This window comes from Mchenga conophoros, linkage group LG8, assembly GCF_057382185.1.
Source record: "Mchenga conophoros isolate Kocher_MC1m ecotype Shallow Benthic linkage group LG8, M_conophoros_male_GT1.1, whole genome shotgun sequence".
Lineage (NCBI taxonomy): Eukaryota > Metazoa > Chordata > Actinopteri > Cichliformes > Cichlidae > Mchenga > Mchenga conophoros.
Window position 1 is genome coordinate 19,847,305 of NC_140533.1, and position 15,439 is coordinate 19,862,743.

Below are 15,439 nucleotides of genomic sequence, written 5' to 3' on the forward strand. Positions count from 1 at the left end.
GAAACATCATGCTGTAAATAATGTCACGATTTACACCAGTACCTTTCCTGCAATGGAAAATCAAACTGTCTGTTGTGCTAATCAATCCCATATATCAGCAGACTACATTATGGCCTACATACTATTTGTCACGGTATGTTGTTGTGCAGTTCATGCAAGAAATCAATCTGCTTTACTGACAAGCTCTGATTAAAGCACTGAGTGACAACTTTTCTACCAGTTGAGTATAAGAAAAAAAGAAAGTAAATTTTTTGAAGTTGAAGCTGTCTTGTTATTATCTGCAATTTCCTTTAGTTTTTACCTTTTGCTTTTGTATCATGCGAATCACATGTTGCACTCTCGAAAAAGGATCATCCATGTAAACTTTTTGAGTTTACATGGATGATTTGATTTACTCCCAAACTCCAGATTTAAAATTCCAGACTAGTTCCTATGTAATTTACACAAAAGGCCAACACAGAGTGCATTACGCGTGAACATGTCATCTGATTTTAGCCTTAAAGTTGGTTAGGAATGTGTCTTTATTACAGTTAATGAAAGAACATCAACAAAAGAATCTGCACACTTAAATCTTATCTAAAATTAAAACACATTGCAGAGCAGATCAAATCTGTCCACTGAGAAAATTGCACCTCAATTTCACTGTTAAAAGTTTCATTGCTTTAATGACAATAATGATTTTGATTCTGATTCTGAGATCTCAGTAAAATGAAAACCTAAATGGAATGCAGTCACTGATTATGTCAGCTAATCTCAGCTGGAAAAATCAGTGTTTCTGTTGGGTAATGAGTAAATACATTATTTCTAATAACCAGCTGGGGGCAAAGAGCTCTGGCTGCAAAAAGAAATAAGGTGGCAGTGACTGCTACTGTATGTTAGATATGCTCTATGGTCTCAGCAAACACTAGTTTGATTTACCGAAAGTTAGATTTTTTTAATATAACAGGTTGCGTACAAGCTTTGTTCATTCTGTAAGTCATGATCCCATTTAAATAAAATATACAATAAAATAGGGCATGAGAGCCTGTTTTAGGGTTTGGCTGCCTTGTCTTTTACAAGCTGATACTGCATTAGCATCGAGTATGTGTAATTCCTTTCTTTGTTTCTGATTAAAAACAAACAAACAAAGAAAATCCTAAAACGGTAATGGCCAGAATGTGAAAGCTGACACTTCAAAATTTAACTTCAACAAACAACGCGTAGTATTAGAGATGCAATCATAATTATTGTAAGTTTTTTACTCTAGTTAAAATGACTTACATCCTCCTTAAAATCATTTTCATTATCTTTTGTGTCTCCTTTCCTGTAAAATGCACCACTTAACTTCTGTACTACTTAAAATTACTTACATTATAATATTTCTTCTTTCCTGTAAACAGCTGTTGTTGTTAAAGTTACACTGTTAAAATACAATGAAATCACATTTAATTCTATTACACCATCATAACACCTCACTTTGACCTTTCTCTTCATTAATAGTATAAACGCAGTATGAGGTTTTTATAGTTTTATAAATAAATTAATGAAACCAAATCTAAGTCAAGCTTAACAAACCCAGGACTGGATTAAAAAAACGTCCCTGAAGCTCTTCATTTACACTTATATAGTACATTAACATCTTTTAGATGAATACTGATACTGATGATACTGTGTGATCAAATACTATTTTTTCACTATCTGTATAGCTGTTTTATTTTCTGTTTTTTTCTTAGTTTTGCGACATAGATTCAGCTTCCTTGTTGCTGTAGCACTCACGGAGGATTGTTGCACAGTCTGCTGCGGGAGCGAATTCCACCTCCACATGTTCTGGAGCAAGAGCCAAACTTTGACCAGGAACTCCAACTTCCATCATGGCCCTGAGGCTCCTGGCTGGTTCGCCAGATGCAATGACCCTTGAAGCACCACTGAAAATCAGTGTCCATTAAAAATGAGAGACAGGTGGAAAGGAAGAAGAAAAGAAAGGTCAACAAGTCCAAACTGATGACATTTGGCTTCTCTGAAAATATTGCTCTGAAACTTTATTTCCGCTTCCTATTTTTAGAGAGTTCCACTTAGCAATTATTGTAAAGAAAAAATAAAATTACAGATGATTCAGAGACATTTCCTACCTTTCCTGGTGCACACTCTGTTCCATCCACAGGAGGACCTTTTTTAGTTTTACAAAAGTACTGGTTGTCAGGGTGGCTGCACCACAGCTGCTTGCAGGGGTCGTAGGTTCGAAACTAAATGAGCAATTAAACAGCAAATCTGAGCACTAATTCTTTTTGGAAACATAGATAAGCAAACACAGTTTTTCCCTGTTAAAAAACAGAACTTACTCCTTTGCAGCATTAAAAAATACTGATTAAAAATTGTTGACTATTCTAATTATTTTAATTATGTGGTTATTATATGGTAGAATAAATAAATAATTCAAATGAATAAATATATATATATTGGGGCCACAAAGCTTACTTACAGCAGTGCACATTTTATAACCAACACCAAAATCAAAGCGGCACTGTTCATCCATTGAATAATTTATTCCAGGGAGCTCAGGAAGCTTGGGCCACTTATGTTCAAAGGGATCATCCAGCAAGCAGTCATAGGAGCTGAGGAAGCAATAAGAATAATAAGGACATAAATGTTATATGCAATGCGAGGTCAGGAGCAGACCACATATGAAAAGAGAAGGAACAAATTAATTTACACAACAGCTGTGCAAAGAGCAAACATACTGGATGTATCTGTTGAGCTCCTGCTTGCTGCAACGTGACCAGTGATAGCGGTGAAAAGCTGCTTGGACAAGTGGTGCCATGATGCTACCCATGCTGGTCTCATCAGCACAACGATTCCCTTGGCCATCATGCTCCATACCCAACCTGAAGGGCAAAAGCACAGAAGAGCATAGATTGTGATCACGGCAAGAGATAAAGTCACAGCAAACAATATTTTCTGAATTCTTTCTGTTGTTATGCACTACGAATACAACAGGATTGTGTAGGAGTAAGCAGAGTTGTGTACTGCACCTCTGCACTTTCTAAACACTGATTGAAATTTGGAAACTGTCAGCTATCATAATTCTTTTAGTTCTTTTCAAAATTACAAGCTTGTTCGATTTTATCTAAGTCACAGCAGGTTCCCCAGCAATACGCGTGTGACATTTGAAGCAGTTCGGATAACAGCTGTCAGTATAGATGAAGAACAAACACAGAAACATCAATTTATAAAACATTAACGTCTACAAATTAAACAATTTAAAAAATAACTTCAAGTACTCTTTAATTATTCTTTACATGGAATAAAATCTGAATTCACTTGTCTATATGCTAATTATGAAGGTACAGGTAGCAGACAGCAAATATAGATTTGCATGGAGAATGGCAAGAGCAACAGGCTCTTTCCCAAAGGTAGAAAAACAAAATCAGCCTACACACACATTACTGAGTCACTACTATCACACTAATGCTACAGCACTTATTAAACTGTTACATACTGTTGACATTTGATAGCATTAAAAACATCTTACTATTTTATCCTAAAAATTGATGACTTTTCCCAAAATGAAAATATTAAAAATGCCATAACATACAAGTTATACAAGTTTTTGTGAATTGACAATATTATGGGTTAAATTTGACTTGAACTGTATCCATTCAGATGGATTTTAGATCTATCACCGTGTGTCTGCTTAAGAAACTTTTGTGGTTTTAGGAAATCTCGATACTGTGTTGTCTCTGTCTCCGTGTGGGGTTTTTTTCTTTTTTTTTCCTGTGATTTTTGATGTTTTATTTTGTTTGGTGGAATACCTCAAGGGGAACCTTGACACTGTCTGTATTCCCACAACCACTGCATAGGTCCCCATAGAGGTTATAGTTAGGTTTATTTTGTGTTTTTATGTTTTGGGTAAAACAGGACATGATATTTTGTGATAGTAGATGTTTTCCCAACTAAAACAAATGCTGTAAAATCAAAAAATTATGGTCTCCCTGCTGTAAATGAATTCATTAATCATCTGTTTATTAACGTCAGATGGAATATTTATACGTCTGAATAGATTTGCAGTTCAAAATGCGGAACAAACACTTTTTATGAGAGAATTCTTGACCCAGCAAAGCTGACTGGGACAATACTGTGAAGAATTAAAATATGAACAGTATGTAAGAGTTAAATCATACAAGTGTAAAAATGTCACTTTGCTATTTTATTGCACCAGAATCTCTAACCAATAATCTCCTAGAAGCTCTGCTGCCCGGAAACTATAAAACAGCCATATTGTTTATACGCTTTGATTATTGTATAAAGTTATGGGGGTGGCTGCCAGTGGTAGATAAAAATTTATCATAAAAACAATCAAAATGTTGTCTTTTAACATTATGCAACAAAGAAAAACTATTTTCTAAAATGTTGAAATATTTCTTTGAGCGATAAGTTAGTGGCTTAACTGATAGAAACTGGACAGATAATGCTTTACAAAAACAGGCATGGTCAAAGCAGGCTAAATGCTGGACAAGTGAGATTAGAGGAGAGTGCATGTGCAGGTGGTTATCAGCATCGGACTTATGATTCCCTTAGACATTTTTATGGAAGCTGTGCTTTTTAAATGTTAAATTTTTTTACTGTTGTTTATTTGATATAGAGTAATTGCAAGCCTCATTAAAGCTGCGCTCCAGGAACACCAACCTCCAGTAAGAAAGTACAGAAGCTCGATTAACAGGGGAGGTAAGCTCTAAATTGAACTATCAAGTTGGTGAAGCTTTGTGGACACTGTATTTGAATGCCAACAAAATAATTGCCTTCTTTTCTTCTTTTTCACGAGTTATTGAAACACTGAAAATGCAGCATCACAGCAGGATATCCACATGTAGTTTAAGACAAGTGGACAAAACCAAAGGAACAGTCTTCAGCTGTTAGTTAAGAATACATCAGTTGTGTCTTGCTCCCAACAAATAACTGAAATACTGCCTTTAAGGGGTTTGAAAATAATACCTAATAATATATCATGGCAATATTACTGCTGTCAGTGACAACAATATTTTTGATATATAATATATTCTTTCATTTAACTTCTATTACCTTTATTAAAGAGTCACAAAAAGCTTAAGCTGGTCCCTGTGTGCACTGGTCATAAGGAAGAGAATATAGTGGAGAGGTTGCCAGTCTTTTACAGAGCGCAAACTCATATTCACACCTACTGGAAATGTGTAGCTTTCATTTCAGCTAGCTCTCATGTGTTTGGATTGAGGAGGCCACAAATAAGCCCACACAGCCATGAAGACACAAACAGGTCGCAGATGATTAGATGTGATCTTATCCCATGATGACTGCTGTGAGGTCAGCAGGTGTTTGAATCGCAGAAAAACAACGATGCTGTAAAACTAACTAAGGTCAAACTAAAAAAGAGGCAAACTTGGACTCAAAACAAGAGGTTGTTTTTAAACATATCTGATAAAAGGCTTTGCCGTGTAATAAATCCATGCCCCATATGCAAAAAATAAATGTATTTCAGACGAAATGCTGCTCAGATCTGACTGCTTCTGGCAGGAAAATACAAAGAAAAATAAAAGAGAAAAAAGAAATCAAGTGGGTTTCACTTTCTACAGGTGTTGTTTTGCAAAGCAACGATAATTGCACCTGCAATTAACTGGTGCAATTAAAAACTCTGCAGGGTGCAATGACACCAATCCAACTACCTCTGACTATGTCTGTTGCAGAATAGTTCTGCATTCATAGGCTCGTGCCTCACGCCTCAACCACTTACTGAAGCAGAATATAAAACTTCAATCAATCATTTTCGATAAAAGAAACAGGCAAAATATATTCAAACCATTCTCGTCTAAATTGTTTGAATTTTTTAAAAAACAACTTGACATTCTGAGTCATGATGAATAATTGAGTAAAACAATCACATTTTAATATCAAACACTAACAGTGTAAAATATATGATGTATATATTGCTCGGTTTTAACATGTTTTCTAATGGGTAGGTTATGAAAAAGCAAAGAAGACTTTCATCCTGAGCTTTCTTGTCATGCGTTGTTGCATGCAGAGTCCTGTATATCCTGTTGGTTGATGAGTCAGCTGTGGAGAGGGTTTCAGGAGATTTTTGACAGAGTCAGTCCATCTGCTGAAAATATATCATGTGACAATCTAAACTGTCTGGTTTTAAATTTAAAAAATAAATAAATTATAAATAAATTTAAAAAAAGATCCTGGCACTCAAACTATTAAAATTATTTTAAAAAGCATTGCACATTATTATTATAGCATCTGTGTTCCCCCGTTTTATTAAGTTTTTCAGTCACTGACACAGTTATAAATGCTGTGAATGCAGTTCGCTCCCCTAATTCACATTAAGGACCTTTTTCGTTTTTTGCTCGTCTATTTTTTTGTTAAGCCACATGACACTGACCTACGAATAAATCAAATATGAAAAAACCTTGTGTCCTTGGGCACTTTGTTACTAGCAGCCAGTTACAAAAATACATGATTTTTCCCCCTTTTTGTTTTTTTAGCTGAATCTACAAAAATGCCAAAAGTGACATAGTGTGACAGGCATAAAGTTTCTGGATTTTTTGCACCAAGAGGTTCCCAAAGAACTATTAACTGAAAACTTGGCATATTTCAGCATGGTGTGCAGTGAGTCCTTAAAAAATTTGAAGAAACTGGACAAGTGGAAGACTAAAGAGGAAGTGGCAACAGAGGAACAGAAAGTCGTTTTTCTCAGAAATAGGAAGAAATCCAGCAAATAGATGACACAGGACCTGTCCCAGTGGTGTGATGGATGGGAAGAATCCTAAACCATGAAATAATTGCCAGAACATATATGGATATTCACTCAAAATTATTTCGGCCAAATCTTTCAAATGGTGTCACTGCACACACATTTCGAATTCATTTCAATCGCACAAATGCAGAAATAATTAATTGCAGTATTTTATCTGATTTATTATGAGAATGTCGTGCCTGACCATTTGTCTTTGGTGCTTAACTTAAATGTACCACAAGCATTTATCCTGTTTTGCCTTCACAAGTCATAGTATGATTTGTCTATCACATAAAAGTGGTGAGCATACTGCATGCCTCGACTGTACATTTAATTCAATTAGATGTGAGGCTCAAATGAGCACAGACCGTTTAGATATTACATTCCTATTTCTTGAATACTATATTCAGCCACAGCTTCCACCTGGTGCATCTCTATTTTCTATAGTTCTATAATATGACAACCTGCCCAAGTATCTTTGTCACTAGTTTGCTTGCAGTTATTTTTATTCATTAAATCAAGCAAAAAAGCTTGTTTTCTTCACTATTTTTTTTATACCCTTTAGATAAATAGAGATTTATTGAACTGAGAAACACTCAAATAAACGCTCAAGTTAAAAAATATAAATATCCCCATTCCAAAATGTCATGTGACAAGCTCATTGGTGAGTGTCAAGTGTCAAGAACCATCTGTGAAAGACAGTGGAGGCTCTGTCGTGGTTTGGCATTTTAATCTGTGGTGTTGGGGAGTCTCTATCTAAAATTTATGGAATTATGAACACAGAAAAAAATGTATTCACTGTGTTCTTACAAGAGTTTGTCTAAAAGAGTCTGTTTTGAACAATAAAGGTGGTAATGCCAAATACTAATCTTAAAGCTCATTAAAGCTGTACTAACTTTCCATGAGTCTGCGTTTTTTCACGTGTTTCAATAAGTCAGTGCACCTATTTTCCATTTTCCCTCCAACATATTATGAGGGGTTACTAAAGACTTTTGTATAGCACTATAACTGTTAATAAGCAGCTCCATGCATTTATTGAATACATTCAGCCTGTTGCTACAGTAACTTTTAGCCTGTTGCTACCTTAGCAACCATTGACCTTGACAGCAGGAGTAGATGTATTGATCGCATAATGGTTAAAGTATATACTGGTTAACCACAGGTTAACTTAAGCACAAAAAATGAATTCTTCCCGTTCTCATGTTTTGTGTCTACACAAAAGGCACAGAAAGCACAATGTTAAAAAAAATACTGCTTTCATATTTATGTGTAAAACGCAGCTGGAGATCAGATGAAATGCTTTTTCACAACAACAGATCACTGTTTATGTTCACAAACTACAATCACACAAAAACTATTAACTTAAATGCACACAGAAAGATGTTGTGAGTGGCCCTGCTGGGCATTCATCATGATGCCATTACTCACACATGGCCGGTTTCATGAGCAACCACAAAGGCAGAGGAGAAGCCATCCTCATGGTTCAGAGTGCAGCTCCTCAGTGGGTGGCACATCCCCGTCACTGGAGCATACCCTGAGCGACACAAAAGACCACACAGCCCTGATAATCAAGAATGAAAGTGGTGACATTCTCATGCAGTGCAACGAAGTGGAAAAAGATTTCTAAATATGGAGTAATTGCATTCATTGTGAAGGTTTTAATCTCTTTTTGGTGAGCAGCTGGCTGTCACACTGGCTCTTGAGTGTGTGTGAGTTATAAAGAGAGTGATGGTGATTGCTCAGCTTCTTTCAATGAAAAAAAAAGCCCCACATATCTGTGTGTTTACATTGTGATTTATCAGAGTAGGCTACATTCACACAGTGGCACTTTCATTCATTTAAGGTGAACGAACCGAGGTAAAATACTTCTAGCAAATCCCTCAATAGCAGCAGTAGCTCTACACAGCTTGCATATCAAACATAAAGAAACTCCCAAAGCAGTTTCAGAAGCCTGCCATCATTATTACCCAGCAGACACCTGGTTGGTACCACAACATTTCACACAGCTCACGAGGACGACAAACTTTTAAGCAAAGCACAGACATCAAACATAACTCGATCAAGAGGTGTGCAGCAATTCAGCTTAGTGCGAATCAGCTTGGATCAGAAGCACGCCCATTCTGGCCTTCTTTTTTGCCACAGCTTTCAGATAATTTCCATGCTTTCTGACCATCAGAAGACTGTTTTTTTGGCATGCAGGTAAAAAAGCAGAAAATGCAGCAGGCAGACAGCTGGTGATAAAGCCATGTGTACATGTCAAGTTATTTGAATGTCTGCAGTGGGTTATTTCAGTCACAGCAGAGTGAGCTTTAGCTACAGCATGATGACGATGCCTTTATGAAGAGAATGACTAAAGGCTCTATTCATGAATGAAAACAAAATGGACATATTAACACTGAAAGTGAAGTTGCAAAACATGAAAGCAGATGAGGAGCATGACCCTTTATCTGAAAGGCAGATAAAAGGAATTCAGGAGAATGCTGATTACATTCCCATGAAAGGCCATTTGGAGCTATGCACACTGAAGCAAAAAGGTGCAGCAATTACTACAGTAATAAAAAAAAAAGTGTTTCTCTATGGCTGATGTGAAGATTGAGGAGAGAGGTGGTGTCCGCCATCTGGTTGATAAACTCAAACACTGAACATCTTGGGAACATCATGTTAAATCTTTTGGTGCCAAGGAGACCAGATCAAAAACACTTTCAGAGGATTTAATCGGTAACATTTTTAAAACGTGGCAAACTCAATATCACCTAATGACACCATTTAAGACAACTTTCTGCATCTCCTGTTGCTCCATTAACTTACTCTATTTACCCAACAGCCCATTACTTGTTTGGACACAAAATCTACCATCTCACCGCTAAACTTTCACAAGAATGTGTGAGGTCTGCTTGTGACCCTGAGATGCAGCACAGGGTTCAGCCCAACCTAGCTCAAGGTATCATAGAAACTAGGTTTGTTATGAACACAACACAACTGCAGCTATGGTAACACCTAGAGGTGTGACAAGCAAACCAGGTAGCCCCAGGCTGTCCTCGAAACATGACACGTGCTCTATAAAAGTTAAAAATATACACAGGTCAGTGCAAGATATCGAGTGCATGCAAGCACAGAGGTTTGTTCATTCGGGACCCAGTGTTTTCTGCAGGTTTGGCTGTTCACTTCAAATTTTGTTTTGAAGGACTGAAAAGAAGAAACAAATGGTGAGGCATAAAACTAGGAGAACAACATGTATAGCACAAATTTGCTGCAAAATGACTGCATACATGTACAGTAATATTTGGATTGACAATAATCTACTGAAAGTACAGAAAAGTTCAAACTGAACTTTCCAACAGTCACTGAGTAAAAAAAAGAACAATTAGTTTATATAACTGGCAAACTAACAAACATGTTCTGTTTTTTCTCTACATGCCAAAAACCTTCTTCAGTATCTCAATTTTTCATTTTTCCAGGGTGGCATCAATGTCAAGTCAGCAAGGTTTTGGAAACAACTCAGCAGTTATTTTCTCATGAGGTTGCCATTTCCGGAATTGGGTTCAAGACCTCAGCTGCAGCCCCCACTTTTATATTTCCAGCAACCTTACCTGGGCAAGACTTGAAGCCAACCCCTTTGTGAATGGAAGCAGATATCAGCACTCAGTCTGCACAGGCCTCGATCGAGAAAAATACAGTACCTTGCATACCTGCGGGACCAAAATCTTGCCTTGTGAGGAAGATGGCGTGATCATGGTACTCGGCATGGTCAGGGTCGCGGCGCTGCTGCGTGTTGGCCCATCGGCACACCTGCTCCAGGCTGCGAGATGGGTTGCCACGTTCGATCAGGCTTATGGACTGCAGAATGAACAGGACCAAGAAAAAAACGTTAGCAGACTGTAAAAATAAATAGGAGGGTAACCCTGCCGTTCGCCTTAACAACGGTTAAGGTTCTTTCTAAGATGAAAGAAGACTCATCACCCTTTTACCTTTACATCAGTGCAGTAGATGTACTGTCATTTGAAAAACTGTCAAAGAAAATAGCTGAAAATAAGTTGTATTTTTTGTGCATTTGAGGACAAAAAGGGACATGTTGGTTAGAAAAACAGGGGAACCTTTAGGATTACAGGTATTAGTTTTACTTTTTGCTAAATTGCCAGTGATTATGAAACAATTAATAGGTTTGTAACTTGTAACGTGAGCTGTAGTGGCTAACAAACCTCTAGTTGATACACAACTTGAGACAACACAAGCCCACAGGCAGGTACACAGCCTGTCTGCTCACTAGCAGCTGAAGTAGCTGAGTCTGCAACACTGAACAACTTATGAGAAATTTCAAGAGATCAGTAGCTGAGAAAAGTCTACCAGCGACTAGACAGAAATAGTAGCAGGCTATACCACCAACTCTATTTGATAGGCTATGAAATATGTCACTAGAAACACAGCACTATTCAAGCTGTGTTGCACTAACTATATACTTTTAAAAAGACCTACAGTGGGGCAAAAAAGTATTTAGTCAGCCACAGATTGTGCAAGTTCCCCCACCTAAAATGATGACAGAGGTCAGTAATTTGCACCAGAGGTACACTTCAACTGTGAGAGACAGAATATGAAAAAAAAATCCATGAATCCACATGGTAGGATTTGTAAAGAATTTATTCGTAAATCAGGGTGGAAAATAAGTATTTGGTCAATAACAAAAATACAACTCAATACTTTGTAACATAACCTTTGTTGGCAATAACAGAGGTCAAACGTTTACTATAGGTCTTTACCAGGTTTGCACACACAGTAGCTGGTATTTTGGCCCATTCCTCCATGCAGATCTTCTCGAGAGCAGTGATGTTTTGGGGCTGTTGCCGAGCAACACGGACTTTCAACTCCCGCCACAGATTTTCTATGGGGTTGAGGTCTGGAGACTGGCTAGGCCACTCCAGGACTTTCAAATGCTTCTTACGGAGCCACTCCTTTGTTGCCCGGGCGGTGTGTTTTGGATCATTGTCATGTTGGAAGACCCAGCCTCCTTTCATCTTCAAAGTTCTCACTGATGGAAGGAGGTTTTGGCTCAAAATCTCACGATACATGGCCCCATTCATTCTGTCCTTAACACGGATCAGTCGTCCTGTCCCCTTGGCAGAAAAACAGCCCCATAGCATGATGTTTCCACCCCCATGCTTCACAGTAGGTATGGTGTTCTTGGGATGCAACTCAGTATTCTTCTTCCTCCAAACACGACGAGTTGAGTTTATACCAAAAAGTTCTACTTTGGTTTCATCTGACCACATGACATTCTCCCAATCCTCTGCTGTATCATCCATGTGCTCTCTGGCAAACTTCAGACGGGCCTGGACATGCACTGGCTTCAGCAGCGGAACACGTCTGGCACTGCGGGATTTGATTCCCTGCCGTTGTAGTGTGTTACTGATGGTGACCTTTGTTACTTTGGTCCCAGCTCTCTGCAGGTCATTCACCAGGTCCCCCCGTGTGGTTCTGGGATCTTTGCTCACCGTTCTCATGATCATTTTGACCCCACGGGATGAGATCTTGCGTGGAGCCCCAGATCGAGGGAGATTATCAGTGGTCTTGTATGTCTTCCATTTTCTGATGATTGCTCCCACAGTTGATTTTTTCACACCAAGCTGCTTGCCTATTGTAGATTCACTCTTCCCAGTCTGCTGCAGGTCTACAATACTTTTCCTGGTGTCCTTCGAAAGCTCTTTGGTCTTGGCCATGGCGGAGTTTGGAGTCTGACTGTTTGAGGCTGTGGACAGGTGTCTTTTATACAGATGATGAGTTCAAACAGGTGCCATTCATACAGGTAACGAGTGGGGGACAGAAAAGCGTCTTACAGAAGACGTTACAGGTCTGTGAGAGCCAGAGATTTTCCTTGTTTGAGGTGACCAAATACTTATTTTCCACCCTAATTTACGAATAAATTCTTTACAAATCCTACCATGTGGATTCATGGATTTTTTTTTCACATTCTGTCTCTCACAGTTGAAGTGTACCTCTGGTGCAAATTACTGACCTCTGTCATCATTTTAAGTGGGGGAACTTGCACAATCGGTGGCTGACTAAATACTTTTTTGCCCCACTGTACCTTTAAATGAACCAAAACACAATTTTAGTATTTTTGCCTTGTACGACACCAGTATGAATTGTACATCAAACAAACAATATGTGACCAAAGACCTTCAGCAAGACCTTTGTAGCCAATCACTGCCTGAAGTCTCTTTACTGCTGCCAGCTTTGTTTCTGGGTCTCTCTGCATTCACTGCATTTGGAAAAACATGCTCTGTTGGGTTGAGATCAGACAGACTGACTTGACAATTGAAGACTATCACTTTCTTTACCTTCAGAAACTCTTCAGTTGCTTTTGCAGTATGCTTTGAATCATTATCCATTTGCACTACTTGTTGAGGTTGCAGCATTTGGCTGAATCTGAGCAGAAAGTAAAGCTCTGTACATTTTATAATTCAACCTGCTACGTCTACCAGCAGTCACAAACAGACAGACAGTAATGTAACAAATTATTATGTTACTGTATTTTTTCAGTTGTTTAGACAATTTAAAAATAGTGTTGCCACTGATGTTACTCTTTGTATTGTTGTAATTTTATTTGTCTTTCTTGACACCATCGTGTCAAAAATGCTATCAAGATATTTAGATAAACCTAGTATGAGCTCATCTGGCTCCTTTCTATTGTGAGTCAAACTGCCCACATCCATGTGGCACGAGAGGTCACTCGCTGGTTAGATCATTAAAAAATATATATTGTGAATCATATGTTCTTGCATTTGTTGGCCAACAAATATAACCCAAATGAAAATCTTGACTGAACAATTTTCTCCAATATTATCATGAAAACATGAAATGATGGCTTTGGTGTTCCTTCCCTCCAATGAGGCTGATCTGACAGCCCAACACAGTAAAAAAAAAACACTGTTTCTGTTTTTGCCAGTGTCCCCAGTGTTTTGTTTTGGGTTTTTTCTGTAAAGGAGTATAAATGCATTGTGGTTTGTATTTCGTGTCATAAATATACAGAAAATTTCTCAATAAGATTCAGCTCTGGATGAACTGCTCTGGAGACTGATAACCCTACTACTATTACACACACCGACACACACAATGTGAGGCCAGGAGAAATGAAGGCACCCAGGAGGAACTGGCCAAACTTTGTCTTTATTTTCTGAGTGGGTGCTGCAAGCAGGGCCAGTGACACACAGACCTCATCTAATTGGTGTTGGGTAAACAGCATCTCTCTGCTCTGACAAACAGACAGAAGCTGAATAAAAATGCCCAGTTTCCAAGCAGCATCAGTCAGACATGCAGGTAATATGACACTTGTGGACAGATGGATACGTGCGTAAAGCAAATGACTCACTAGCATCTGCCCCCACATGTATAATATACGATATTTCATACCTCATTATAATGTGTTCAGCTGATAACGAGCAAATATGCCAAGACTGGCATTAAGTGGCGAGAGGTGAACAGAAACACAAACACATACTGATGTACAACTCTATAAACTGAAGATATGGAAGATCATTTGACCAGCTAGCATTGACCAGTTTGCTTTTTTTTTTTTTGCTTGTTTATTCGATGTTATTAATATGTTACGTGAGTATTTACCACATGGTGCAAGTACATTTAAATCATTCATTACACTAAAGAAAGCCTGAGCAAAAGTGAAAGTGACTGAGCTTTTGTACAATATTCATTCGTCGCTTTCTTTCATCAATCATGTTAATATAATATGTACTCATTTATTTCCTCACTATTTATGTATGGTATGTGCCGGTACTGGGCTTTAATATGTTTTTGCATCAACTTTAGTGTTTTAATGGGGGCTTTTTAAGGTTACCTTTTCTTATAATCAGGCAATCAGTTCTGTATTGCCCAAAAGAAATACAAAAAACATCTATTTTAACCAGACAACTGAGCTCAATTAAATGCTAATATCACACCGACTATTTTCGCACACGTTTTGTTAAACTCAGCATCTGAGAAACAGCCTTTCTTTCATCTCAGCCTGACCCCAATTTATGATCTTAAACTGATATTTTTCTCTTTTTCTCACTGTACGTCTTTTTTTCCTAAGAAGTTGTTAGCTAGAAGAAACAAAAAAGCAGCTGTAAGCTCCAAAACAAAACTTTGCTTAGTGTATAAATTACTGCATATATATAAATCTCAACTGTTTTTCATCTTCACTGCTCTTCCTGATTCTCCTGTCACTCAAATACTTGAGAAGATTGTTTTTCTAAAACTGGTTTTTTCTTTTCTCTCCAAAGGAAAGTTGAAGAGAAACAAGTAGGATTAAAAAAAAATCTGATGAAAAGAACTTTCCTCCCGTGACCACATAGGGTATAATCAATTATTCGATTCTACACTTCAAGTCGGTTTAGTGGAGCAGTAAAGCTATGAACTCTCATTTTTTATGTTAGTTTCATAATTTAACTTCACTTAAATTATGTACTCAATCAGAATTACCAATCATTATTGCTGGGAGAGATTCACGGTCGCTATAAATAAGTTAATAAGCAAGTTAACAGGTACTAGAAAGTAGAAGAGCAGTCAGAGCTTATTTCAACCATGGCCTTGCTCTGTTTAACAGTTGTAAAGAAAACAATTTAAAATAATTTGGATCTGCATTGAAATGTAACAGGTTCTTCTTTTCCCCAAGCTTCATCTATCCACTAAGCTTTTCAAAAT

General features: G+C 37.7%; 1 protein-coding gene across 3 annotated transcripts in view; it reads right to left on the minus strand.

Moving 5' to 3' along the window:
- Positions 1–15,439, minus strand: part of adamts14 (ADAM metallopeptidase with thrombospondin type 1 motif, 14) — a 57,530-nt gene that overhangs the window by 11,678 nt on the left and 30,413 nt on the right. For 2 of the 3 annotated variants that reach the window (XM_085284799.1, XM_085284797.1), the window contains 6 exons: positions 10,426–10,582; positions 8,174–8,279; positions 2,718–2,861; positions 2,459–2,591; positions 2,109–2,222; positions 1,756–1,904 (listed from right to left, as the gene is read on the minus strand). In XM_085284799.1, the coding sequence (XP_085140925.1) occupies positions 1,756–1,904; positions 2,109–2,222; positions 2,459–2,591; positions 2,718–2,861; positions 8,174–8,279; positions 10,426–10,582 (803 nt within the window). The remainder of the gene's footprint in view (positions 1–1,755; positions 1,905–2,108; positions 2,223–2,458; positions 2,592–2,717; positions 2,862–8,173; positions 8,280–10,425; positions 10,583–15,439) is intronic. The other variant, XM_085284800.1, reaches the window with a different exon arrangement.